This window comes from Pelobates fuscus, chromosome 6 (genome assembly GCF_036172605.1).
Source record: "Pelobates fuscus isolate aPelFus1 chromosome 6, aPelFus1.pri, whole genome shotgun sequence".
NCBI lineage: Eukaryota > Metazoa > Chordata > Amphibia > Anura > Pelobatidae > Pelobates > Pelobates fuscus.
In genome coordinates this window covers 80,700,079-80,727,350 of record NC_086322.1, presented here as the reverse complement: position 1 = coordinate 80,727,350, position 27,272 = coordinate 80,700,079, and the positions used below count along the sequence as shown (strand labels likewise).

Genomic DNA, 27,272 nt, shown 5'->3' with positions numbered 1-27,272 from the left:
ATCTAGTAATCCATTAGCCATATGAACTTCATTGAGTTTGATTCTCTGTTTAACTGTTTTCAGTACAAACTGGTAAGTTTTGTTTTTCTAACACACTGAGAGTAGATTCTACATTCAGTTGATAGATGTTTAAACCTCTTCATTGGCATTGGTCTGTTAAGTCACATACGTAGAGAACCGTGTGCCAGTAACTCTATAAGCATGCAGACATGGTCAACAGGTATTGTTGCTGTTCACACCAAACACCATAATGGGGGATAAGTATGTTCTAAGTGACTTATCGTGAAATCATTATTGGTGCTACAAGTGGTGATTTGAGTATTTCAGACTGAAAACTGGGATTTTCATGCACAAAGAGAGTGGTGCAAAATAAAACCGGACATACACATACTTAAGCAGAAGTGCATCTCTGAAAGCACAGCACGTCAAACCCTGAAGTGGATGAGCTACAGCAGCAGAAGTCCATACTAGGTTCTGCTCCTGTCTGCTAAAAACAGGAAACTATTAAGGTACAGTGGGAATAAAAGCACCACAACTGAGCAGCAGTGGACTGGAAAAACATTGCCTGTTCTGACAAATCTTGATTTTGCTGGGACATGCAATTTGTCAGAATTTGGTGTAATCCGCATTAGATCATCCAGCCTTGTGTCACAGGTTCAAGCAGGTGAGGGTGCGAAAAATACATACCGTATATACTCGAGTATAAGCCGAGTTTTTCAGCACATTTTTTGTGCTGAAAAACCCCAACTCGGCTTATACTCGAGTCATAGTCTGTATTATGGCAATTTGCATTGCCATAATACAGACAGGGGGGAGAGGGGGGCTGGCAGAGCTGTACTTACCTTTCCTGCAGCTCCTGTCAGCTCTCTCCTCCTCCGCGCAGCACCTCGGTCAGCTCCCAGTGTAAGTCTCGCGAGAGCACCGGCTCTCGCGAGACTTACACTGGGAGCTGACAGAGTGTCAGGGTACCTGTGGTCTCTACCTCCGAAAGAGGTAGAGACTTAGCTGTTCCTCCATCCAGACGGTCTGATGGCTCCCTTCCCCGCGGTCTATCCGGTCATGCTAGGCCGGCCGCGAGGGAGTGACTGCCTTTTACAGCATCTAGGCAGGAAGTAGTCATCAGGACACTCCCCCGGAACAACCTGTCAGTCAATGGCTGCAGGACCAATCAGGACGTCTTGGGGGCGTGGTTACTGCTCTGAACAGGGTATTTAACAGAGCTTCTTTCATTAGCTCATTGCCCTGTCGTGGTTCTAGCTTGTTCTAGTCACTCAGTGCTTGTGTATTCTATTATCCCTTTTGGTTTTGACCCGGCTTGTTTACCTTACTCTGCTTATCTCTGTTACCCTTGATTCGGCTTGTCTCTCGCTTACCTGTCTTCTGTTACCCTCGACCTCGGCTTGTCTTTGACCATTCTATACTGTACTACTTACGTTAGTCCGGCCATTCTAAGGTCCGGTATACGTATCTGGCTACTGTTTGTACTCTGCGTGTTGGATCCCTGTCCCGATCCTGACATTACGACAGGGCCAATGGATCCTGCAAGTACAAACAGTCAGCTGGCTGCTCCTGATCCTAGGTTTGAGGCCATGGATCACAGAATGGATCAGATGGCGCTTGCGCTACAGGCTCTATTAGCTTGTGCCAATAAACCACCAGAGGAGATACGTAATACCCCTGTTTCTCCTGTCGGTTCAGGTCTAGAGGTAGCCACAGTGGGTGCTTCTTCTCACATTACCCCCCCAGTACGCTATGGTGGGGCTCCTGAGAAGTGTCGTGGTTTTTTAAACCAAATTAGTATCCACTTTGAATTGCAACCTCGCTCTTATCCTACAGATAGGGCAAAAGTAGGATTTATTATCACCCTACTCATTGAGAAAGCTCTGAGATGGGCCAACCCACTATGGGAGAACGATAATCCATTAGTTTATAACTATAACGCATTTGTAGCTGCTTTTAGAAGAACATTTGACCCTCCAGGTAGAAAGGTTAATGCAGCCAGATTACTGTTGCGCCTGAGACAGGAGAACCGAACACTGGTGGATTATGCACTAGAGTTCAGGTCTCTGGCGGCAGAAATCAAGTGGAATGAGCAGGCGTATATGGATGTATTTTTGAATGGCCTATCTGATGTAATCCTTGATGAGGTTGCTACCAGAGAACTCCCTGAGAATTTAGAGGATTTAATTTCGTTCATCTCTCGTATAGATGAACGTCTAAGAGAGAGACAGAACACTCGAGAGGGGAACCAGAGACCTTCTTTTAGGTTAGCTCCCGCTGTTCCAAGTCCTGACTCCACGATATCTTTGCTTACTGAACCTATGCAGATAGGGTATACCCGCCTCTCTGAGGAGGAAAGACAGCACAGGAGAAGAGAGGGTTTGTGTATGTATTGTGGAGCCAAGGGTCATTTACTCTCGAACTGTTCTAACCGCCCGGGAAACGCTCGCACCTAAGTCTCTCTAGAGGACAGGCCTTGGGTGTTTCTATTTTGTCCTCTACTCCTGAATATAAAGATCACAGGCTTCTGCTACCAGTTTCCTTAACTTGGGGGAAGGAAGTAGTAAGGGCTATGGCATTGATAGATTCCGGTGCTGCTGAGAATTTTATCGACCAAGCCTTTGCTAGTAAGAACAATTTCCCATCCCAGCTAAGGGAGACACCTTTGGCCGTTGAGGCCATAGATGGTAGACCACTACTAGACCCTGTTATCTTTCGTGAGACCATACCCATTAATTTAAATGTGGGTATCCTACACGTGGAGAATTTATCTCTTCTGCTCATTTCGTCTCCTTCCGTTCCCATAGTTCTGGGGTACCCATGGTTGAAAAAACATAACCCTATTATCGATTGGGAGTTAGGAGAGATACTCTCGTGGGGCCAGGGCTGCCAGGATCGGTGTTTGTGCAAGGTTTCTCCATTAGCTAATATTAACATACCGGAGAATCCTACTCAGTCCACAGAAAGACAAATACCAGACCTTTACCTAGACTTAAGGGCAGTGTTTGACAAGAAGAATGCCGATTCTTTGCCTCCACACAGGTCATTTGACTGTAAGATTAAGCTTCTACCCGGCACTATGCCTCCGAGGGGCCATGTATATCCTTTGTCTGTTCAGGAAAACTCGGTTCTAGAGGAGTATATTCGGGAGAATTTAGAAAAGGGATTCATCAGGAGGTCTTCTTCTCCGGCCGGGGCTGGGTTCTTTTTCATTAAGAAGAAGGATGGCACGCTGAGACCTTGTATCGATTACCGAGGCTTGAATAAAATAACTGTCAGAAATGCCTATCCTATCCCACTGATTACCGAGTTATTTGATCGTCTTAAGGGCTCCAAAATCTTCACCAAGTTAGATCTCAGAGGGGCTTACAATTTGGTGAGAATCCAGCAAGGTCACGAGTGGATGACGGCATTCAATACCCGGTATGGCCATTACGAATACACTGTTATGCCATTTGGACTATGCAATGCTCCTGCAGTATTTCAAGATTTGATTAATGAGGTACTTAGGGAGTTTCAGCATGATTGTGTTATTGTTTACCTGGACGACATACTAATACACTCTAAGGAGATTGAGACTCACCATAGACAGGTCAGAAAGGTATTACACAAGCTGCTGCAACATGGTCTATATTGCAAATTGGAGAAGTGCAGTTTTGATCAGTCTCAGGTAGACTTTCTTGGATACGTGATTTCTGGGGAGGGTTTTAAAATGGATCCTGTAAAACTTCAATCTATTTTAGACTGGCCCTTGCCCAAAGGACTCAAGGCTATCCAAAGGTTTATTGGTTTTTCCAACTACTATAGGCGCTTCATTAAAGGATACTCCTCTATCATTGCGCCTATTACCAATATGACCAAACAAGGGGCTGATACTAAGTTCTGGTCTAAGGAAGCTCTGGGTGCTTTCAAGACTCTCAAGGAACTTTTTGCCTCGGCTCCCATTCTAGTCCATCCTGATACGACTCTGCCTTTCTTGCTCGAGGTCGATGCCTCTGAGACAGCAGTTGGGGCTGTTCTGTCTCAAAGGTTAGGGGTGGATAAACCGTTACACCCTTGTGGTTTCTTCTCTAAGAAATTTTCTGGGCCTGAGAGCAGATATGACATCGGGGAAAGGGAACTGTTAGCAGTCATTAAAGCCTTAAAGGAGTGGAGACATTTGTTGGAGGGGACCCTACACCCTATTACGATTTTGACGGACCACAAAAACTTGTCCTATATTGGGGAGGCTAAGCGCTTATCCTCTAGACAAGCTCGTTGGTCCTTATTCCTGACTCACTTCAATTATGTACTGACTTACAGACCTGGTTCTAAAAACTCTAAAGCCGATGCATTATCTCGCCAATATGAACCTTCTACTGTACCTGAACCAGTTCTTTCTTCTATAGTTCCGAAATGCAATATCATTGCTAATACGAATCTCAGGATTCATTCTCCATTACTGGCCGAGATCATTAAGTTGCAACATCTAGCACCTAAACAGACTCCTGCGGGCCGTCATTTCGTTCCTCCTGCTCTTCAACTGGAACTTTTACAGTGTTTACATAATAGCAAGATGGCGGGACATCCTGGTATCCGCAAAACTTACGCGTTGATCTCTAAGGACTTCTGGTGGCCTGCTTTACGGAGGGACATTGAGGAGTTCATCGCTGCATGTGAAGTTTGTACTAAAACCAAACAACCCCATACGCTTCCATGTGGATTCCTGCAACCCTTGGAGGTTCCAGAAAAACCATGGTCCTGTTTGGCCATGGACTTTATTGTCGATCTACCTATCTCTAAAAGACAGACTGTTATCCTCACCGTGGTTGACAGGTTTACTAAGATGGCACACTTCATTCCCCTGCCTAAACTCCCGTCTTCTCCCGAATTGGCAGAGATATTCGCTAAGGAGATTTTTCGCCTACATGGGATACCCTCTCAAATTGTATCGGACAGAGGCTCCCAATTTGTTTCCCGCTTTTGGAGGTCCTTCTGCTCTCAACTTGGTATTAAATTAAACTTTTCTTCTGCCTATCATCCTCAGTCTAACGGAGCTGCTGAACGTACCAACCAGAAAATTGAACAATATTTACGATGCTTTGTTTCTGAACACCAGGACGATTGGGTCGGTTTGATTCCTTGGGCGGAGTTTGCACACAACAATCTCGTTTGCGATTCTACTCATTCAAGCCCCTTCTTCATGAATTATGGTTTTCATCCGTCTATTCTTCCTTCGGATTCCCCTTCCCAGGGGGTGCCGTCGGTTGATGTTCATGTTGCCAATTTGAGGAAGTTGTGGGATCAAACTCGACAAATCCTTGTGCACAACTCTATGTTGGTCAAGAAACACGCTGATAAACGTAGAAGGGCGGCTCCGGTCTTTGTTCCAGGTGATAGGGTATGGCTGAGCACGAGGAACATCCGTTTAAAAGTGCCCTCCATGAAGTTCGCTCCTCGTTATATTGGTCCCTACAGGGTGCTGACCCGTATCAATCCAGTTGCGTATCGTTTAGCTCTTCCTAATACCTTACGCATCCCGAACTCGTTTCACGTTTCATTGCTGAAACCACTCATATGTAACAGATTTTCCTCCACAATAGCCCCTCCTCGCCCCGTTCAGGTGGAGGGTCAGGAGGAGTATGAGGTTAACTCTATTATTGATTCTCGAATCTCCCGGGGGAGAGTACAATATCTGGTTGATTGGAAGGGATATGGTCCTGAGGAGAGGAGTTGGGTACCTCAGGAGGATGTTCATGCTCCCCGTCTCCGCAGGGCGTATCACTCTCGCTTCCCATCTCGTCCCGGTTCATTCCGCCCGGTGGGCGTATCTGAGAGGGGGGGTACTGTCAGGGTACCTGTGGTCTCTACCTCCGAAAGAGGTAGAGACTTAGCTGTTCCTCCATCCAGACGGTCTGATGGCTCCCTTCCCCGCGGTCTATCCGGTCATGCTAGGCCGGCCGCGAGGGAGTGACTGCCTTTTACAGCATCTAGGCAGGAAGTAGTCATCAGGACACTCCCCCGGAACAACCTGTCAGTCAATGGCTGCAGGACCAATCAGGACGTCTTGGGGGCGTGGTTACTGCTCTGAACAGGGTATTTAACAGAGCTTCTTTCATTAGCTCATTGCCCTGTCGTGGTTCTAGCTTGTTCTAGTCACTCAGTGCTTGTGTATTCTATTATCCCTTTTGGTTTTGACCCGGCTTGTTTACCTTACTCTGCTTATCTCTGTTACCCTTGATTCGGCTTGTCTCTCGCTTACCTGTCTTCTGTTACCCTCGACCTCGGCTTGTCTTTGACCATTCTATACTGTACTACTTACGTTAGTCCGGCCATTCTAAGGTCCGGTATACGTATCTGGCTACTGTTTGTACTCTGCGTGTTGGATCCCTGTCCCGATCCTGACACAGAGGGAGCTGCACAGACCGCGCGGAGGAGGAGGGAGCTGACAGGAGCTGCAGGAAAGGTAAGTACAGCTCTGCCAGCCCCCCTCTCCCCCCTGTCTGTATTATGGATTATAAAAAATAATAATAATAATAATAATAATAATAATAATTAAATAATACAAAAAAAAAATAATAATATAAAAAAAATTTAAAAATAATAATTAAATAATAATATAAAAAAATAAAAAAAAATAATAATTAATAATATATGAAATGCCCACCCCCACCAACACATACACAAACACACACTGCATCACACACACTCACACTTCATTCATATACACACACTGCACTCACACACACTCACACTTCATTCATATACACGCACTCACACACACACACACTGCACTCACACACACACACACTGCACTCACACACACACACACTGCACTCACACACACACACACACTGCACTCACACACACACACACACTGCACTCACACACACACACACTGCACTCACACACACACACACTGCACTCACACTCACACACACACACTGCACTCACACACACACACTGCACTCACACACACATTGCACTCACACACACACTGCACTCACACACACACACTGCACTCACACACACACACTGCACTCACACACACACACTGCATTCATTCTATACACACACTGGAAATATATATTCAATTAATATATACGCACACGCACTGCACTCATACACGCACTGCACTCATACACGCACTGCACTCATACACGCACTGCACTCATACACGCACTGCACTCATACGCACACACTGCATTCATTATATACACACACTGTAAATAAATATTCAATTAATATAATTTTTTTAGGATCTAATTTTATTTAGAAATTTACCAGTAGCTGCTGCATTTCCCACCCTAGTCTTATACTCGAGTCAATAAGTTTTCCCAGTTTTTTGGGGTAAAATTAGGGGCCTCGGCTTATATTCGGGTCGGCTTATACTCGAGTATATACGGTATATTTTTCTGGAACACGTACAAAAACCTTTGAAGAAACACTCCAAGCAGCACAACTGCACTCCAAGCAGCGCCATCCCACGGTAAGATGAGGACAAGCCAGATTTCCGTGCAAAGTAAACCACGGCCAATGTACTGATTGATGAGGAAATTTAAATCCCTTTTTGTCACGTCTGTGTCAGAGGGTTTTGGCTGCTAGATTAAGTCAACCAGTGACAAAAAATGGTGGAACTGCACCCACAGCTTTGTGGTGCCTTAACCATTGCACTGAGATCTAGTGGTTTAGGGGCTCAGAATTTTCTTTTAATTAAACAATTTATTAGCTAAATGAATGTCTTATGATGAATTGCTGTAATTTGCTCCATATAGTTTCAAAAACAAAACAAACCATTTTATTCATAATGTAGTACGAAGGGATACCCTTCCTAATATATTTCAAAACCTGTTGCAGATGAACAATGAATGTAGTCAGTTATCCTGTTCTAGTGCTGTAAATTCTTTTGGCTTTCTTTTTGCTCTCATTTTTCCCATTTTTGTTTCCTTTAAAACAATTTTCCCCTTTTTTTTTTTTTTTTTTGCTTTTAGCTAAATTTAACAAATTTGGAGGTAAAGATGATGGATCCTCTTTTAAAGCAGCCTTGCTGTCTGGTCCACCAGGTGTAGGCAAAACGACTACAGCCGTCCTTGTCTGTGAGGTAAGTAGTTGCATAGACCCTAGCAATTTCCACTGCAGTGAATGCCTTAGACCAAGGGATATGTTTGCTCTGTTCCAGGTCCAACAGATATATATATATATATATATATATATATTTTTTTTTTTTTTTTTTTCATATTACCAATTAATGGTATGTTCATTTATAATAATCACCACTGGAAGATTTGTTTGCTCTTTTTATTATGGAATTAAACCACACATTTTGATACCGTCAGAAGCATTGTATCCCTTTGTCTCTCAGTAGGTGAAAAGGCATGGCTTACATTGCTCAGCCAGCAGGGACAGGCTATAGACACCAGAACCCCAACATTAAGCTGGAGTCAGGGCCGGCGCCACCTGTAAGGCGACCTAGGCAGCCGCCTAGGGCGCACCTTAGCAGGGGGGCCGGATCCCTGTGCCCGGAGTCCCCGCTGTGGCTCCTCATGCTGCGCCGCCTGAGCGCTTTGGCAAGCCCCAGGCGGCGCAGCACTGCTGTATGGAGGGCGGGCCGGGTTTGAGTGACCGGCAGGAGGGAGGCGCCGAGCGCTCCTTCCTGCCGGTCTCTCAATGTAGCGTGGCCGGGCGGCGCGGGACAGGAACCTCTGTTTCCTGTACCCGGCTGCTGGCGGAATGACAGGAAGTGCTCACTCAGTGTGCACTTCCCTTCAGTCCGCCGGCGGCCGGGTACAGGAAACAGAAGTTCCTGTTCCACGCCGCCTGGCCAAGCTACATAGGCAGGAAGGAAGAGGAGGGTAAGGACCATTAGGGGGGGGGGAGGGGGTTGAGCAAGGACCATTAGGGGAGGGGGTTGAGCAAGGACCGTTAGGGGAGGGGGGGGGAGTAAGGACCGTTAGGGGAGGGGGGAGTAAGGACCGTTGGGGGAGGGGGGAGTAAGGACCGTTAGGGGAGAGGGGAGGAGCAAGGACCGTTAGGGGAGAGGGGGGGAGCAAGGACCGTTAGGGGAGAGGGGGGGAGCAAGGATCGTTAGGGGAGAGGGGGGGAGCAAGGATCGTTAGGGGAGAGGGGGGGAGCAAGGATCGTTAGGGGAGAGGGGGGGGAGTAAGGATCGTTAGGGGAGAGGGGGGGAGTAAAGACCACTAGGGGAGTGGGGGGGGAGTAAGGACCACTAGGGGAGTGCGGGGGTGAGTAAAGACCACTAGGGGAGTGGGGGGGGGAGTAAGGACCACTAGGGGAGCGGGGGGGGGGGAGTAAGGACCACTAGGGGAGCGGGGGGGGAGGGAGTAAGGACCACTAGGGGAGCGGGGGGGGGGGGGGAGGGAGTAAGGACCACTAGGGGAGCGGGGGGGGGGGGGAGGGAGTAAGGACCACTAGGGGAGCGGGGGGGAGGGAGTGGGGGGGGGGGGTTAAGGACCATTACGAGGTTTGGGAGAGGGATGACTACTAAGGGGGGGAAGGAGGGAGGACCACTAAGGAGAGGGGAGGAGGGTAAGGACCACTAAGGGGGGGGGGAGGGGGGGAGATTACCACTAAGGGGTTTGGGAGAGGGAGGACCACTAAGGGTGAGAGAGGGGAGTGAGAAGACCACCAAGGGGGGGACTGCAGAGGACAGGGGGCCAAGGGGGAGAGCACTAAGGGACAGAAGGGGAGAACATGGAGGGACAGGAGGGAAGGGGACATCAATAATTGACAGGAGGGGAGAGCACTATGAAAATGTTTTAAAAAAAAATAAAAAGCTGCTCCCCTCTCAGTCCCTATCCTACCCCTCAAACCCTCTCTTTTACACTATATACACACACACACACACACACACACACACACACACACACACACACACACACACACAGAAACATACAATGCATTCCTACTCACACACAGACACACCCGAAACACACAATGCATCCCTTACGTTCACACAAACACTCATTCTCTTACACACAGAAACAAAATGCATCTCTTACACAATCAATGCACCCCTTACATACACACACTGCATTCAATTACATTCACAGAAACACACCTTGCACCCCTTACACACACACACACACACACACTCACACACAGAAACATACAATGCATTCCTTACACGCAAACACACACAGAAACATACAATGCATTCCTTACACGCAAACACACACTGCATCCCCTATAAACACACTACATCCCTTACACAAATTGGTATCCATATACACTACATTCTATAAGAACACACACACATTGCATCCTCTACAATAACACATAAAACATCCCCTACACACATACACTCCACTTCCTGTGAGAGAACTCATGGGTGGGCCATGTAGGTATTTATGGGTGGGCATTGTAGGCATACTCACGGTCAAGCCCTGGGGGCCCAGACCTTGAGCTGTGTAAGGGGCTCTAAAAATGGAGCTGCTTCCTGATCGTTAATTGTTGTGAGCACTGTTAAAAACAGTCTCCAGAGAGCCTCTTCTACACCAGACCTGTGGAGCCAGACTGAGCCCCTCATCAGCCTCTTGTCCTCATCTGGTGGTAAGTAGGCAATCTAATATATTATTAGTGGCACTAATCTCTAATTTACCTCACATTAAATGGATACTATAGTCACCAGAAGCACTACAGCATAATGTAGTGGTTCTGGTGTCTATAGCCTGTGCCTGTAGGCTTTTTAATGTAAACACACTGTCTTTTCAGATAAAATACACTTTGTGAAGACTGGCGTTGGCCCATATGGCAGAGCATATGGGGGGGGCGGCAATTTTTTTTTTTTGCAAAAATCCTTGCACCGACCCTGGCTGGAGTTGTATCTATGACTATAGTGTCTATTTTACTGATACAATGGTGATAGATATCACCAAAGGTCCAGCACTACCTCCTTTAGCACACCCTTTATTTAGCATTGCCTCTAACTTCTTTCACAGTTGTTATTGCAGAGACCTGTGTTGGTACTTGGTCCCCACATTTCCCTTGCTTATTCTCTTTCCGACACCTCCATTTACTCTCCTGGTGGGCTCATTATGCTCAGTCCGTTTTCTTTGTATTTGTATGCCAGGATATTTCTCCTGGATGCTCTGTGACCTTTATTGTATTGCTCTGTTTATTACTTTGATGGTCTTTTACTATGTGATACCCTGCCAGGTCAATCAGACGGTAATGGTATCTGCTATGCGTGTTCAGTCTGAGCATACAGTATCCTGCTCGTGACTGTTTCAGAGTGATCTCCGTTGCTGACCAGCAGTTTGTGGCAGCTGCTGTTATAAATCAGACAGATTTGATGTAAAATTTGGACAGTAGCAGATTGTGAACTTTGACAGGTCTGATTTACACAGATTCGCTGATCTGAAAGTTTGGGAATGCAAATCCTTTCCTTGGATAGCTATTGTTTGGAAAAACTCCTATCATGTATAGCCAGACAAAGGATGGGTATTTTTTGAAAATACAATATAAATGACCCTCAAGGTGTGCATGATGTAAGGTTTATATTCCGCAGTAAATATGTTGGTGTATGTCCCCGGGCTGCTGTAACTGAATTCATTAGATGTTACTGCATTTAAATTCTGGAACGATTAACCCTTACACAATATCACTGTTTAGTGATTAAACCACACTTGCTCTTTTGTCACGCCATCTTCATTTGTTAATAAGTCACACTCCGCCGCAGCAGTTGCTCGCTGTGGAACATCATTTGGGTTTAATTGATCATTAGATGCACTTAGCAGAGCATGACGATAAGCTTTAGTATTAGAAAAATAACTGATTGCATCTGTTTTTTATTTTTTTACTCAGGAGCTGGGCTACAGCTATGTGGAACTGAACGCCAGTGACTCTCGTAGTAAAAACTGCATGAAAGAGATGGTTGCAGAGTCGTTGAATAACACCAGCATCAAAGGCTTTTATTCTGGTATGAAGTGTTTTTTTTTTGGGGGGGGGGGGTCGGTGGGGGGGGAATTGTGTTATTTAAGCAAACTGACCTGGATTCACCTTTGTGACCAGGTTACCCGCATTGTAAAATGATTTTACTTGCATGAATTGGACCAAAGGTACATATTGAGCCAATGTTTGCTTAATGATTTTATGGTCTTCGTAGGTGCATCCAAATCTGTAAGCGTCAAACATGCCTTGATCATGGATGAAGTAGACGGAATGTCAGGAAATGAAGACCGAGGAGGAGTACAGGTAAACTATTAATGTGTTATTCGCACCAAATACACTAGCAATGGGCAAAAAAAAAGATGGGATCTGCTTTCTGACAATGTCGTTTGCCGCATAGATCTTTACCCTGATTCACATAATATTTATGTCAGGGCTGCCCAACAGGTAGATCACCAGATGTTGTAGAACTACAACTCCCATGATGCTTTGCATGCCTTTAGAATGCATTTACAATTTAAAAAGCATCATGGGAGTTGTAGTTGTACAACATCTGGGGATCTACCTGTTGGGCAGCCCCGATTTATGTGCTTATTTTTAATTATTGGGGCTCTCTCTAAGCACTACAGCTGACTGTAGTGGTTATGGTGCATTGAGGCTATGATAACAGTTCATTCAGCACTAAAAATACTCCTCATTTGGCTCCAATATCACAATGTTGTAAGCAAGCAGTTAATCAAAGGGTTTCGATAGGCTTCAAGCAGCTACAATTAACTTTAGTGATTATAATGCGTTGAGGTTAACACAGGGAAAGAGTTTAGGCATGCATGGGATAGGTATAAGGCTATCCTAACTATAAGATAAGGCCAGGGACTAATGAAAGTATTTAGAAAATTGGGCAGACTAGATGGGCAGAATGGTTCTCATCTGCTGTCACATTCTATCTCTCTGTTTCTATGAGTGCTACTTTAGCTGAAAATACCTTAGGAGAGTGCTGGTGGCTCTTAAGAGGCATTTTTCATTTTGTCTTCCCTTCAACGCAGGAGTTAATTGGTTTGATAAAAAATTCCAAGATACCGATCATCTGTATGTGTAATGACCGGAATCATCCTAAAATCCGATCGTTGGCAAACTACTGCTTTGATCTCAGATTCCAGAGGCCAAGGTTGGAACAGATTAAGGTGAGTGTTTTTTGGATGTGTGAAGGTAGTTAATATATTTTGTATCTTTTAAGTTGCCATAATTTTATTGACTTGGTTATATATTTTCTTACTATGGTTTGTATAATGCAGGGTGCAATGATGTCTGTGGCATTTAAGGAAGGATTAAAAATCCCACCACCAGCCATGAATGAGATCATCCTTGGTGCAAACCAGGATATCCGACAGGTAAGATACTGTGTCTTTGAATCTTTTCTATTGCTGCAGTAATTTATCTGGTCTTCCTATATTAATGCGTTCTTTCCTCAGGTATTGCACAATCTCAGTATGTGGTCTGCTAGCAATAAATCTATGTCCTACGATGAGGCCAAGACCAATGCCAACAACGCTAAAAAGGACATTAAAATGGTAAGAAAAAATTAGCCTGTATACTCTTTTGTACATACTAGCACGTTACCTAGATACATCATGAGTGGATCCTTTGGTTACTGGATTATGCAGCATTCTTCAAGGAACCAGCAATGATACATAGTGTATAAAATACTTTGAGGTTTCCATAACTTCTGCTGGTGCCTCATGCTTTGTACCTTTCATTTCTCATGTCCCCGGGTACCTGTTTAACCCCTTTAAGACCAAACTTCTGGAATAAAAGGGAATCATGACCTGTCACACATGTCATGTGTTCAGAGAAAATCTGAGTGAAACCTTGTAATCTGTTGTTCTTGGTGTAACCAGTGTCACAATGCATGTCTTTTCATGGTGATCTCCTATATTGGCAGGGTCCGTTTGATGTTGTCCGCAAAGTATTTGGCTGTGGAGAGGAAACTGCTCACATGACCCTTATTGACAAATCAGACCTGTTCTTTCACGACTATTCTCTAGCACCTCTTTTCGTGCAGGAGAACTATGTCCATATGAAGCCTGCTGCCGCTGGGTCAGTACTGATTTCACATGGCTTTTTCATATCCCTCATGCACCATCGTGCCTCCTAATCAATATTCCTTTTTTTTTTTTTCTGGATTCAGTGGAAACATGAAAAAGCATTTACTTCTCATGAGCAAAGCAGCTGATAGTATTTGTGATGGTGACCTTGTTGATCGGGTGATCCGCAGTAAGCAGACCTGGAGCCTTCTGCCAACACAGGTAAATATAGATTTAAATAATTAGTGGAGCCCATTTCGATCTTATTGTGAAATTATCAAACTATTGTGTTGGCGTATTAACATGTTAGGCTTCTCGTTGGTGGTTACGTATTTTTCCAAACCTTTTAATATCGTGACATAAAGCTAGAAGGAATACATCAAGCTGAAGCTTTCCAGGAACTCTTATTGTAGAGGAATAAAGTGACGTTCTAAAGGCAATCAGATTTTTCTCCTAACCATTAATTTGTAATGCCAGTTTGAACACATTTATTTTTATCACCTTGAATAAAAAGAGTTGTAAAATAAGTAGACTTAGACGACAGGGTTTTACACATCCCTCTTATTGTTTCTGTACAGGCCATCTATGCCAGTGTCCTGCCCGGTGAGCTGATGAAAGGTTACATGTCCCAGTTTCCCAACTTCCCAAGCTGGTTAGGGAAGTTTTCATCGACTGGCAAGCATGATCGCATTACTCAGGAACTTGCTATGCATATGTGTCTCAGGTAAGCGATGTGATAACCTGACATCACTCCGTTTTATATACTCATTGGCTAGGGAGTTTCCATAGCAACCACAGCGCACGTGCTGATGGTTACTGTCCTTTGGAGAGCAGAGGGACCGCCTGTGCGTAGTTTCTTCTGCTCTCTTTTGTCAGTTAATGACTTGGCATGCCGAGGCATTGACTGACAGCTCGGAGAAAAGCCTTGTTTTAAGCTTATTTCCTGAGCTTTACATCTACTAGCACAGATTAACACCTTAACGACCAAACTTCTGGAATAAAAGGGAATCATGACGTGTCAGACATGTCATGTGTCCTTAAGGGGTTAAATGTTATGCTCAATCTAACTATTTTGCATGTTTTCTTAATATAGAGGAGTATATTTTAAATCATATTGTCTGACATCTAGATACTCTACCTCATCTTTTCTCTTACTACCTATAGCTCACATATGGTTTCTTCTTGTTGTTATCATTAATACAATAATTTCATTGTGCTTTACAATTTTAGAATGGGGATATTTGTACGATGTGCAAACTTCAGACGGGTCTGTACATGTGCTTTCTTGAGCAGGGGGACCTTGTGGGCGCTGCAGGATTTCAGCCCTTCGCGGTTACCAATTGTTTTCTTGGTGACTATGGTCCCAGCTGCCTTGAGATCTTCCCTTGTAGTTCTGGGCTGATTCCTCACTGCTCCTAATCTCAACTCGTTACCAGTATAAAAGACACCTGGGAGCCAAAAATCTTGCTGATAGGGGATCAAATATTTATTTCACTCATTGACATGCAAATCAATTTAACTTTTTTGACATGCGTTTTTCTGGATTTTTTGTTGTTGTTGTATTTCAACAGTGAGAGACAGAATAACATCTACCATTAAAATGATAGACTGATCATTCCTTTGTCAGTGGACAAACGTTTAAAATCAGCAGGGGATCAAATACTTTTTTCACTTACTGTATACTGGGCCCCTGTTCGGCAGAAATGCTGCTGTTCAAGCGCAGATCCAGAACCTAATCTTGGGAGGGGCACTGGTAGATGTTTTAAAGTAACAATCCAGACACAGTAACCACTACAGCAGATTGTAGTGGTTATGGTGCCAGTAGTGCCATAGTGCGCTCCCAGAGTAAGTAGTAAAACTTTTTAAGAACAGTTTAACGACTTAGTCTCCCAGGTGGAAAGCGTCAAAGCATAGCTCGATGCGTATGACACGAGGCTAGCTGATATGGAGGATAGAGGGCGACGGAATAATCTCCGGTTGCGGGGCATCGCGGAAGCCATTGGACCGGCGGAGCTGCGAGCGCATGTAACAGGCCTATTCAAGGCCCTCCATCCATATTTGCCAATGGACATGCTACTCATAGACAGAGTCCAAAAGCCCAAGTCTATACCGGAGGAGGTCCCTAGAGATACCATATCAAAGATGCTATCCTGAGAACAAACAGAAATGCCAGAGACATGCCAGCCCCAAACACGGGACACTCTTCGCTGACATTTCGGCCTTCACACTCAGGAAGAGACAGGCCTTCTCCAGCATCACAGGCCTGCTACGCAGCACCATCTGCCTTACCGCTGGGGATTCCCGGTTAAGTTGCTGATCCACAGAAATGGCAAGACGACGGTGATCGCCACACCTGAAAAAGGCTACAAGGTGCTGCGAGGCTGGGGTTTGGAACTGCGTGAGAGCCCAGAAGTCGACCGGCAAGCACGCAGACTTTCTCCAGAATGGAAGAGAGCCAGACGGCTGTAGAAATAACGCAAGTTCTAATTACTATGTTTAATGTTTTATTTGTGCCTTGTTACAATGCTATATTGCCACGGTTAGACGGCAATTTAGTGGATGAGGTCCACAGCTAACAGTGAGATTTAAAGATTGTACATAGTTGAGACATGATGCATTGAAAAATTTGCAGGGCTAACCGATGCTCAGGCTGCGGACCCAATGACAACCACAGCCTTAAGACAGGAGAAGAACGAAATTTGGCTCCCCCCCCCCAATACACATGGCATCCCCTTCCCTCTCCACTTTCCCTCTCTCCTCCCCCCCCCCCTCCCCTACATGAGAAGGGCATCCATTTTTGATGCGCAGGGATTATCCGTTACACTGGATAGAGAGAGCATTTATCAGAGTGTGTTCTAATGCAGCAAGCTGACAATTATTATTAGAAATAGGTTGCAAAATTCAGATATAGTGCAGAAATTACACTACATTTTCTGTATTTTCCCACGCATTTCCTGAAGGACTCCCACCCTACTATTCTCCAGCGGGAATATCCGCACCAGTTCCATGCCACCACCAACACAAAAAACAAAGTGGCTTCGATCCTTATTAGTAAACATGTAGCCTTCCAGCTACACTCCCAACTTTTTTGACGAGTAGGGTAGATATGCCATCATCCTGGGAACACTTAACGAAATCCAATATACAATAGCCAACATATATGCCCCAAACACTGGCAAGAGAAACTTTATCAAAAAAATCCTACACAATACAGACAGGCATAACGGTCATATGTGGTGATTTCAACCACATCATGGACATCACTTTAGACACAACTCTCCCATCCAGTAGAGCTAGCTCTCATCCCCTAAAGAGACAAAAACTATTACAGGAACATCATCTTTATGACCTTTGGAGGGTACAACATGGTGGGGAATGAGAGTATACTTATTTCTCCTCGGTCCATAGCTCATTTTCAAGAATTGATGAGGGGAGGAGACCTAGACCAGGTCTTGCAATGTATGTTAGGGCTGGGGGTGTGGGCCGACCATGCACCGGTGACACTTTACGACACTAGACAGCGTAGCCCTTAGAGACTCAATGGATCTCTCCTGTGGGATCCGGAGTTTGCTCAGGACCTACAGACACAACTGTCACAATATTTTATTGAAAATAAGACACAGGCAAGCGCACAAAGCAGTGGCCATGGGCATCCTCATAAGGAGGGCTTCCTACCTTAAGAAAAGTGCCCAAGCCTAGACCAATGAAAAAAGACTCTCTATGTCCTGATTAGACAAAACCAAATCACCCTGTCTGACGCACTTCGGACCCAAATAGCACAGATTACCAGACTGCTTAATCAACAGGCGATTGACAACACAGGATACATGCTGAGAAGACTTAAGACTACTTACCACCTGCAAGGGAACAAAGTGGGCAAGGTGCTTGCTACTCAAAAAATAGCACACCTCCTCTCCCACACAGGGGACAAAGTCTTGGCACAATATTACTCCAAGTTATATAACATTCGTATTGAAAAAACATATATCACTCAACTGGTTCTGACATAGGCACATATTTGGATCCCATCCTATTGCCCACACTGTCACCGACCCAACAACACGATCTATCCTCAGCTATCAGAGGATGAGGTTGACTTGGCCATTCGCTCTCTCTCACGAAATAAAGCACCGGGCCCAGGCGGCTTCTCAAATTGCTGTTACAAGAGATATAGCAGTCTATTAGTGCCATACCTTGTGGACACATTTAACGTAGCCATAAGCTCGTGCAAGATGCCCCAAGAAATCCTGTTAGCCCTCCCTAAACCTGGGAAACCACCCACCCACCCACAAAACTTTCGTCTTATCTCGCTCCTCAATATGGATGCAAAATTGTATGCCAAAATCCTGGCCACTAGCCTCAGCTGCATTCTGCCCCATGTCATACACCCAGACCAAGTAGGATTTATTAAGTTTGGGCCTTGTATCACAAACCGGCAGCACAGGTTTTAAATGCAGGGTTCGTTTTGGACCCTTTCCACATAACCAACGCCATGCGGCAGGGGTTCCCACTGTCGCCATTGCTATATGTCATGGCACTGGAGCATCTGACTGCACTGATTAGGCAAAATAACACCATACATGGTATCGGAGTGGGAGAGAGGGAGTACAAAACCAACCTCTTTGCCGATGATGACGTAATTACACTATCCCAACCACAGGTCTCCCTCCCCAACCTCCTGAGTCTGATCAGTGACTATGTAAAATATTCATATTACGAAATGAATATGGCCAAAACCGAAGTCATGAGCATAGGCATCCCGGCGATAAAGACAGATGCACTAAAAGCATCCTTTCTGTTCGTCTGTAAACCTCCCTGCTGAGGAGGACCCTATCCATTACCTACAACATACTCAATGTCGCCTCCACAAAACACACAGAATCATAAACACCCTGTTCCAAATTATTATGCAAATTATATTTTTCTAATTTACCTAAATAATTGATGTAAATAACAGTCAGCATAATTCTCATGTTATCAACTATTAAGAGTACAATTCAAATTTTATTGAACAAACCTCCTAATGATAACAGTATTTTTTTTAAACACAAAAAACTTACAATGCACTGTTCCAAATTATTACGCACAGTAAGTTTCAAAACACTTTATAGGTTGTAAAGAACTGAAAATTGTCATTTGTTGTGTTTGCAGCATATTTACTGAAATCAAAAGCTATTTCAATCAAACTTATAACAACATTTTAACTTTTTAAACATTTTAACAGGTCACGTTACATTTAACATAGGACCCCTTATTTGATAGCAGCTTCACAAGTCTTGCATCCATTGAACTTGTGAGTTTTTGGACAGTGTTTGCTTGAATTTGTTTGCAAGATGTCAGAATAGCCTCCCAGAGCTGCTGATGTAAACTGCCTCCCACCCTCATAGATCTTTTGCTTGAGGATGCTCCAAAGGTTCTCAATAGGATTGAGGTCAGGGGACGATGGAGGCCACACCATGGCTTTCTCTCCTTTTATCCCCATAGCAGCCATTGATGCAGAGGTATTCTCTGCAGCATGAGATGGTGCATTGTCATGCATGAAGATGATTTTATTACGGAAAGCATAGTTCTTCCTTCTGTACCAGGAAAGAAAGTGGTGAGTCAGAAACTCCACATACTTTGCAGAGGTCATCTTTACACCTTCGGGGACCCTAAAGTGGCCGACCAGCTCTCTTCCCATGATTCCGGCCCAAAACATGACTCCACCACCGCCTTGCTGACATCGCAGCCTTGTTGGAACAGGGTGGCCGTCCACCAACCATCCATTACTCCATCCATCTGGACCATCCAGGGTTGCACGGCACTCATCAGTGAACAGGACTGTTTGAAAATTAGTCTTCAGGTATTTTTCTGCCCAATGCAGCCGTTTCTGCTTGTGAGCATTGGTTAGTGGTGACTGAATAGAAAGTTTATTTACAGTTACAAGACTCTGGAGGACTCTACACCTTGATGTCCGTAGAATTTCAGAGGCACCAGCAGCTTCAAATATCTGTTTGCTGCTATGTAATGGTATTTTAGCAGCTGCTCTCTTGATCCTATGCATGGATCTGGCAGAAATCTTCCTCAATGTGCCTTTATCTGCACAAACCCGTCTGTGCTCTGAATCAGCCACAAATCTCTTAATAGTGTGATGATCACGCTTAAGTTTTCGTGAAATACCTAATGTTTTCATACCTCGTCCAAGGCATTGAACTATTTCACTCTTTTCGGCAGCAGAGAGATCCTTTTTCTTCCCCATATTGCATGAAAATGGTGCACTGCTAACTTTAGTAGTTTTTCCTTAAATTGGGCTCACCTGGCAATCTAATTATCACAGGTGTCCGAGATTGTTTTCAGTGATTAAGAGCCCTGAGACACAATGCCATCCATGAGTTAAACTGAAAAACAAAATATTTAATCTTTGTGACACTTAAATAGAATTTGCATAATAATTTGGAACAGGGTGTAAGGAGGCATGGCACAAGAAGTTAGGATATACATTCTTGAATGAGCAGGGGTGGTACAAAGGCACAATACAACCTGCGCGGTGCATTTGAAACTGTTGTGGAAACTGCATTATCGATTGAATTATGTGCCAGATAAATTATCGTGCATGTACCCGAACACCCCCAACACGTGCTGGCGATGCCAGTCTGACATTGGCACAATGCTACATGTGTGGTTGACATGTCCAGCCATCCGACCCTTCTGGAGGATGGTTGAGAAAGATCTCTCGGAACTCTGGCAGATACCACAGTGTCTAACACCAGAAACATGCCTATTGTTCATGGACATGGTACAGCAACCCCGAGTGCACTTTAAACTCAAATTCCAGATGATAACAGCCAATACCCTGATAGCATGGGCAGGGAAGACGCCCCAGCCACCAAATAGAGAGGCGCTACACACTTGGATTACTACAAATTGAGATTATGAAACCATGTCACACAACCATATAGCTCCAAACAAGGACACTTTAGAGGCAGAGATAAAATGGGACAATTATACAACCTGTCAAGGCACCACGGTACCTCAGACTGACACATAGGGCCTTGACTGGGAGTCTTGCCAAGCAGGGGCGAACCATAAACATGCACATAATACATATTTACATATATATCAAAACAAAAATAAATAAATAAAAATTCAATTACATATTGCAGCTGTGACAACCATGTGACCCAGTGCAGGAGAAAAAAGGGAGGCCTGCTCTGCCACAAGTTGGGAACATGCGAGGAGTACCTGGAACACTGCAGCTGACAATCACTCCCCCCACTCCCTTCTTCCCAGGCAGCACATTGAGGCGCATCAGCTGATTGAGGGGGCAGCTATGCACCACCTCAATGGAGTCTGCAATCATTGACGGCAAGCATAGTACCACGCAGTGAGTCTTGACCCACACATGGGACAGGTTAGATTAGTAAGATGCACTATGGGTGCAAGGGCATCCACTGGATACGCAATTCACAGCAGCGAATATCCTAGGACAGGATAAGGGAAGGTGCACTTCAAGACAACATAACACCATCATGGGGCATACCGAGTTCGATAACTGTACCAACTGGATAAGAACTGTAACAGTTATGTAAAGTTACAGAAAAAAAAAGTATAAAAAATCCTGTAACAACTACAAGCGAGTGTATTACGGGTACTGTGCTAATTCGATAGGGACAGTCGTGCGTGTGAGAGGTGAAATGTGTGTATGGGGGAGTTAATGTGTTTGTGTATGGGGTGAGTTTTGGATTGTTTTGGGTGGGAGGGCAAAGTTTTAATGAATATATAAATTTATTTTTTAAATAAACATAATACTTTTCATTTCCCCCTTCTCTGCTTACCCTGGATTTCCTGCAATCACTGGTGGTACAAGTGGTGAGAGTGAACAGCCTCAGGAGCTGCTAGAGTTCACTCTCACGAGATTCAGAGCATTCCGCGGCAATGCTTCAAGCTCACAAGAGGAGAACCCGGCGCAGCTGCTGGTTAGAGCTCCCCAGGGTCCTCTCTCCCTCCCCTGCCGGCTGCAGCATTACACTGCTAGCAGGCAGAGAGTGAGATTTCTGATCTCCACTCCAGTCCTGCACTGCCGACAGGGGAGAGGGAGGCAAGGTTCCCGGTGCTGTGATCGTAGCACCGGGAAAATATCTTGCGGCTCCCCTGTGTGCCCACACAGTTTAGGACTTGCTGTCTAGACCAAGGACACTTACTGGTATGGTGGTCTGACTAGGATCTGAACCAGAGTTTCCTAGTTCTAAGGCAGTGACATTACTGTTCTAACTAGCCGATATTGTTTGACCCTTGTCTGAAATGTCCTTCTTCTTCCTCTCTTTTTCTCTTTACTTCTTGCTGTATCTCTTTTGTGGTCCCTATGTTCTCCTTGTGCTCGTTTCTCCAGACAGTTCATCTTTTAGTTCCCACCCTGTTTGTATCTCTACAAATAGAAGATAATGCCACAGAGTAGGTGTAATACAACACACAATCCCTCACTGAGCATTCCTGACCCACACAGTTTTCTAAACACTTGGGCATTCACAGTTGCACTACTAAAGTGTCACTACCCCTCAAAATTATTCTGTGAATCTTATTTTCCTGGATTATTTTTTTAAACAAATTTTAAACTGTTATGATATAAATATCCTCAAATGTAGTTAAATATGTGTGTGTGCCAGCTGTGTTCTACGACCTATCTAATTGTTTTACAATGTGTTCATTTTAGAACCCATTCAAGCAAGCGTGATCTGAACCTGGACTACTTGCCTTACATGAGAGACACACTGGTCAGGCCCCTGTCAATGCGTGGAGCCGACGGCGTGCAGGACGTGGTGGATATGATGGACAATTACTACTTGATGAAAGAAGATTTTGATAACATTATGGAAATATGCAATTGGGGAGGAAAACCTGGACCCTTTTCTAAACTTGATCCCAAGGTATGATGATAATCCATGTTAGGATTCACTAGTGATGGTGTGTCATTAACAACTGTACAGTCTGCCTGTGTCCTGTCATATTTCATTCAGACGTGGACATCTCCTGGCATTCAGAAAAGGCGGAGTATCTTGGGAGATGTAGTTTAAAGCAGCTGGACTACCCAAAGGTGGTCATCAATGTAACGGGTCACCTGGAACCCCGACTGGGTACCTCCGTTGAAGGATGCTTCTAGCGCTTCCTGAGGGCTCCAAGCACTCCAGCCGACACCATAACCACCGTAGACTCCTTCAGAGAGCAAGACAGGAACAAGCTCTTAAAAGAGCTTAGAAGTGATTATCCAAGGGAGCATGCAGAGCATAGCAATCCCTTGTAGTGATATAGCAATTCCCCCCAATAAGAGACAGGACTCTAGATTGAGGGTGAAGAAGAACTGAACTTTTAATAAAACACTCTGCTTTTATGCCCATTTTACAAACATAGTACCACCCAGAGGGTTTTGTAAAACAACCAATAAAATACGTACATTACTGTAAAGCACTCCCAGCAATTACACACAAACACTCCCCTCTGCCTGTGATATAATTACTAAACACAATTGGCTAACATAATTATCACAGGCAGGAAAATACACAGTTTTACACAATATTTATAACTTTAAAAGTATACATCACATTCACTTAAATTTTCAGAATCGGCATACTCCAAATACAAACATACTCAAAAATCAGGCAAATCCTTCCATTGGCTTAAAAGTTAGGTCGAAGTCCTTTGTGACCAACTGAAGCATGGCTTTCCAGCCCAAACCTGTTCCACAGAGTCCTCTATGCTGGAGATAATTGGCTTAACTGGGTGTGGTAAGCCAACTATCTCCAGGCACAGAAAATATCTCTATTCACAACAACAGCAAAAATACATAATTCTTATCATACTGAACAGAACCTCCACATTCACTATCCCCAGATGGCTTGGATCTGAGCGCTCAATATATCCAAACAGCGCTCAGATGCCACAAACACAGTCAGATCGCCATGGGGTTTAGGTTTAGCATGGGCTGATGAGAGGGGCCATAGTCATGAGACAGGAGGCTGGCAATCAGACTTCTCCATAACCCAGTGGCGAGGTTAGTTTTGCCACAATCAATAAAAATCTGCTTTATTAATGGTGATCAGCATGGGATATGTAGTTCTCATGGTGATTGTGTGCAGCCTAAAGGAATTTACACAGAACTGTTTTTTGAGATTAGCGATTAACAAGGTGAAGAAAAGCGCAAAAGTGAATCGGGTTCAGTTTTCCAGGAATCCAGATTGCTGATCCAGAAAAGAATGCCTAGATCACAAAAAGTTAAGTTTTCAAACCCTAAACTGCTCAGTAGGTGACATCACACTGTGTGTTACAAACTATACAACATGGTGGGATTGACATTGCACAATGGAAGCCCCCAATATTCACTTCCCTGCCTGAGAGTACTGGGGGTTAGATTCCCACCCAGCAGCTTCTGTTTGCAGCTACCAAAATTCATTCAAATAGCAGCTAATGCCTGAGTGTGTAATTTCCACCAGCTCGGCACACAAGGACATGTCTTGGTTTTTCTCTAACATTAAAGGTGCATTAGCTCTAATATTAAGGCTTATTTGAACGTAATTATGTACACATTAGATACATAAAGCTGTAACGTATTAGGTGGAAATTCAGTCATGTGGTTCTGATTTACAATAAACAACAAAACAAAAGACTTTTAGTTTAGTTGGTTTTTAGTCGTCTTTGACCGTGCCAGAGATTGTGCTGGTTCCTTGCCATTCCAGCCACAGTGAAATAGAGCAGGCACATACTTACAGATGTGTAGACATGTTTAAATACACACACTTGCTCCTGCCTGGCTGCAATTCTCTCCCATTCTCTATACTATAATGCAAGTGATGTGCTGCGGGCAGTGAGACACTGTATCTTTCTTCCCAACTCATCATTTGACTTGTCTGCAAAGCAAGAGGGAACAAATTAATGACGGCACTCCTGAACTGTGGCTGCTGCAAGGAAGAGTAACTCCCATCAACCTCAGGAAGCCTGGGACCTGTATGACGCTGTGTTGAGGTTTTAGATCCGTGCTTTGCCAAAATGTAATATTCATATTACATGTTGTGATGTTTTTACTTCGCAGTATGGCGATTTAATATAATCATCTTCCCAATAAAGTAAAATACAGATTCTAATATATGTTTATATTTGATACAGATGGATAGAGATGGATGTGTGTGTGTGTGTATATATACATATATATATATATAGTGGACCTTTCTCTATCTTAGCAGCATAGCTGTCCCAGTAAAATGAACAATGTTTAATGTTTCTTGACTTCTTTTCACAGGTTAAAGCTGCCTTTACCCGTGGCTACAACAAGGAAACCCACCTGACGCCTTATTCTATCCAAATAGTCAAGGCTTCAAAACGAGAGGCTACTTCATCTTTAGATCCAGAGTACAATGAGGAGGCAGCGGAGTCTCAGACCGAAGAGAAAGAGGAAGAGAAAGAGGAAGACATTAAAACGGATGCAATGATCAAGGTAATTGTGATATTAATACAGCATGTGACATTCGCTTGCTTTGTTTCCCAGTTTGTTGTGTATTTTTTGTCTTGGAGTTTTCTCACACCCAATGCCACCATTGATACTAGAGTTTTTGGTTATGATTGTTGTATATTTGCTGGGTTATAAATACTTGCATTTCTAAAACAAAGTGTTTTCTAATGTAGTAATGTTATGCTAAGGTTACAGGGCCCCCATAAAAGATCTGCAATTGCCTTTATTTTAGCACAACCTAATTGCTAACAAAACTTAGCTGTTGGAAGGTTTTCTTTTATTTCTATTTTCATGATTTGCTGGGCAAAGCCAGACAAAGTATGTAAGTTTAAGTTTTGTATTGACATGCGTATGGAGCATGCACAACTGATTTAGAAAAGCACACGTGCACGCTTACAATATATCTCCTTTAGATGTTCCAGGAATGAAGGTGCATCATACACGCTACAATGCCCAAGTACAGCAACGTTTAAATTTGGCATGTTGTGTTTTTATTTTATTTATTTTAATTTAGCACCACTCTGCAATTCACCGCAGCAAACATGGAAATAGTGATTGTTCTTCTTTAAAACATTTCACAAATAACATTAGTGGGGCTGGCCTTAGTCTCTGCTGTTAAAAACTATACAGTTGATAATTGAACTCCCTTTAAAGGGAAACTATAGTGCCAGGAAAACAAAGTTGTTTTCCTAGGACTATATCTCCCCTCCCACCCACCCATGGTGCAGAAGCGCCAATGTCCCTCGGCGCTTGCTCAGGTCTGTCTTCGCTCCTTCCCCACCGCTCATGGGTGACAATGGCCACACTTGCATCAGGATTTCCCTATAGGAAAGCATTATACAATGCTATCCTATGGGCATTCGGGTGACGCTGGACGTCCCCATGCATTGTGTGAGGATGTCCAGCGTCCGTCATGGAAGTCCCTCTAGTGACTGGAGTTAATCCATGAAGGTAATTATTGCAGTTTCTTGAAAACTGCAATAATTAGCTTTGCAGGGTTAATGAACCTGGGACAGGGCAACCAGACAACTTCAATGAGCTGAAGTAGTCTGGGTGTCTATAGTGTCTCTTTAACTGGTTGCATATTCTGGGAAATCGGCCAATCATACTCCCCTACTTTCTAAAGCACCGCTAAACTTATTCCATGTGCTCCGGTATTTTATGAGGGCACCAAGGGTTTCTGCTAGTTAGAATACAGCTTTATCTGTAGGAGCCTAAATGATGACATAAATTACAGTAACATATTTGGAGCAAAGAGGGAAGCACTTCAGGTTGGGAGGGAGGGGTGCAAAGGATAGACTAGTGACTAGTGCAACATAAATAAAGAAATGAACAAGAAAAGATTGATGCCGATAAAAGCAAGCAGCAAACAATACACAAAACGTTTCCTGTTTATTTACAGGCAAAAAAGCCAAAGAATACCAAAGCATCAAAAGCAGAAAAGACTGGAGGGAAAAAGCAAGGCAAGGCTAAAGGAAAAACCGCCAAATGAACCCTGAATTCATTCCGTAGGAATGGTCTGAAACGGAACTCTCTGATCGCAATCCACTGGTATTACTTGTTACTGAATGAGATCATCTAATGGTTACCCATGTGATGGCGGGACCGAGGCTCGTATAAAGCAGGGAAAGCAACATTTTAACTTTCTATCAAAGATCTCCTCTTTCTGCTGCAAGCTCAGTATGGATAAAAGACATTCATTTTAGGACTGCTATAGTCTGCTGGGCAGTTTGGGGTGGTGTTTTGTTTTTTTTTTTGTCAAATTTTTTGTCCTTGTTTTACAATTTCTTTTTCTCTTTCTGTAAATAGCAAATATTAAAGATTTTGTT

General features: G+C 44.0%; 1 protein-coding gene across 2 annotated transcripts in view; it reads left to right on the top strand.

Annotated features, from left to right (window-relative positions):
- The window catches only part of RFC1 (replication factor C subunit 1), a 71,476-nt gene that overhangs the window by 42,980 nt on the left and 1,224 nt on the right, over positions 1-27,272 (top strand). Inside the window, exons 14-25 of one of the 2 annotated variants that reach the window (XR_010091248.1) lie at positions 7,971-8,080; positions 11,803-11,917; positions 12,104-12,192; positions 12,930-13,067; positions 13,179-13,274; positions 13,356-13,454; positions 13,826-13,980; positions 14,072-14,189; positions 14,546-14,691; positions 22,657-22,870; positions 25,234-25,428; positions 26,846-27,181. Coding sequence is in view for 1 of the 2 variants with exons in the window: in XM_063457878.1 (XP_063313948.1) it covers positions 7,971-8,080; positions 11,803-11,917; positions 12,104-12,192; positions 12,930-13,067; positions 13,179-13,274; positions 13,356-13,454; positions 13,826-13,980; positions 14,072-14,189; positions 14,546-14,691; positions 22,657-22,870; positions 25,234-25,428; positions 26,846-26,935 (1,565 nt within the window). In the remaining variant the exon portion in view is untranslated. Of the gene's footprint in view, positions 1-7,970; positions 8,081-11,802; positions 11,918-12,103; positions 12,193-12,929; positions 13,068-13,178; positions 13,275-13,355; positions 13,455-13,825; positions 13,981-14,071; positions 14,190-14,545; positions 14,692-22,656; positions 22,871-25,233; positions 25,429-26,845 lie in introns of both variants that reach the window. The other variant, XM_063457878.1, reaches the window with a different exon arrangement.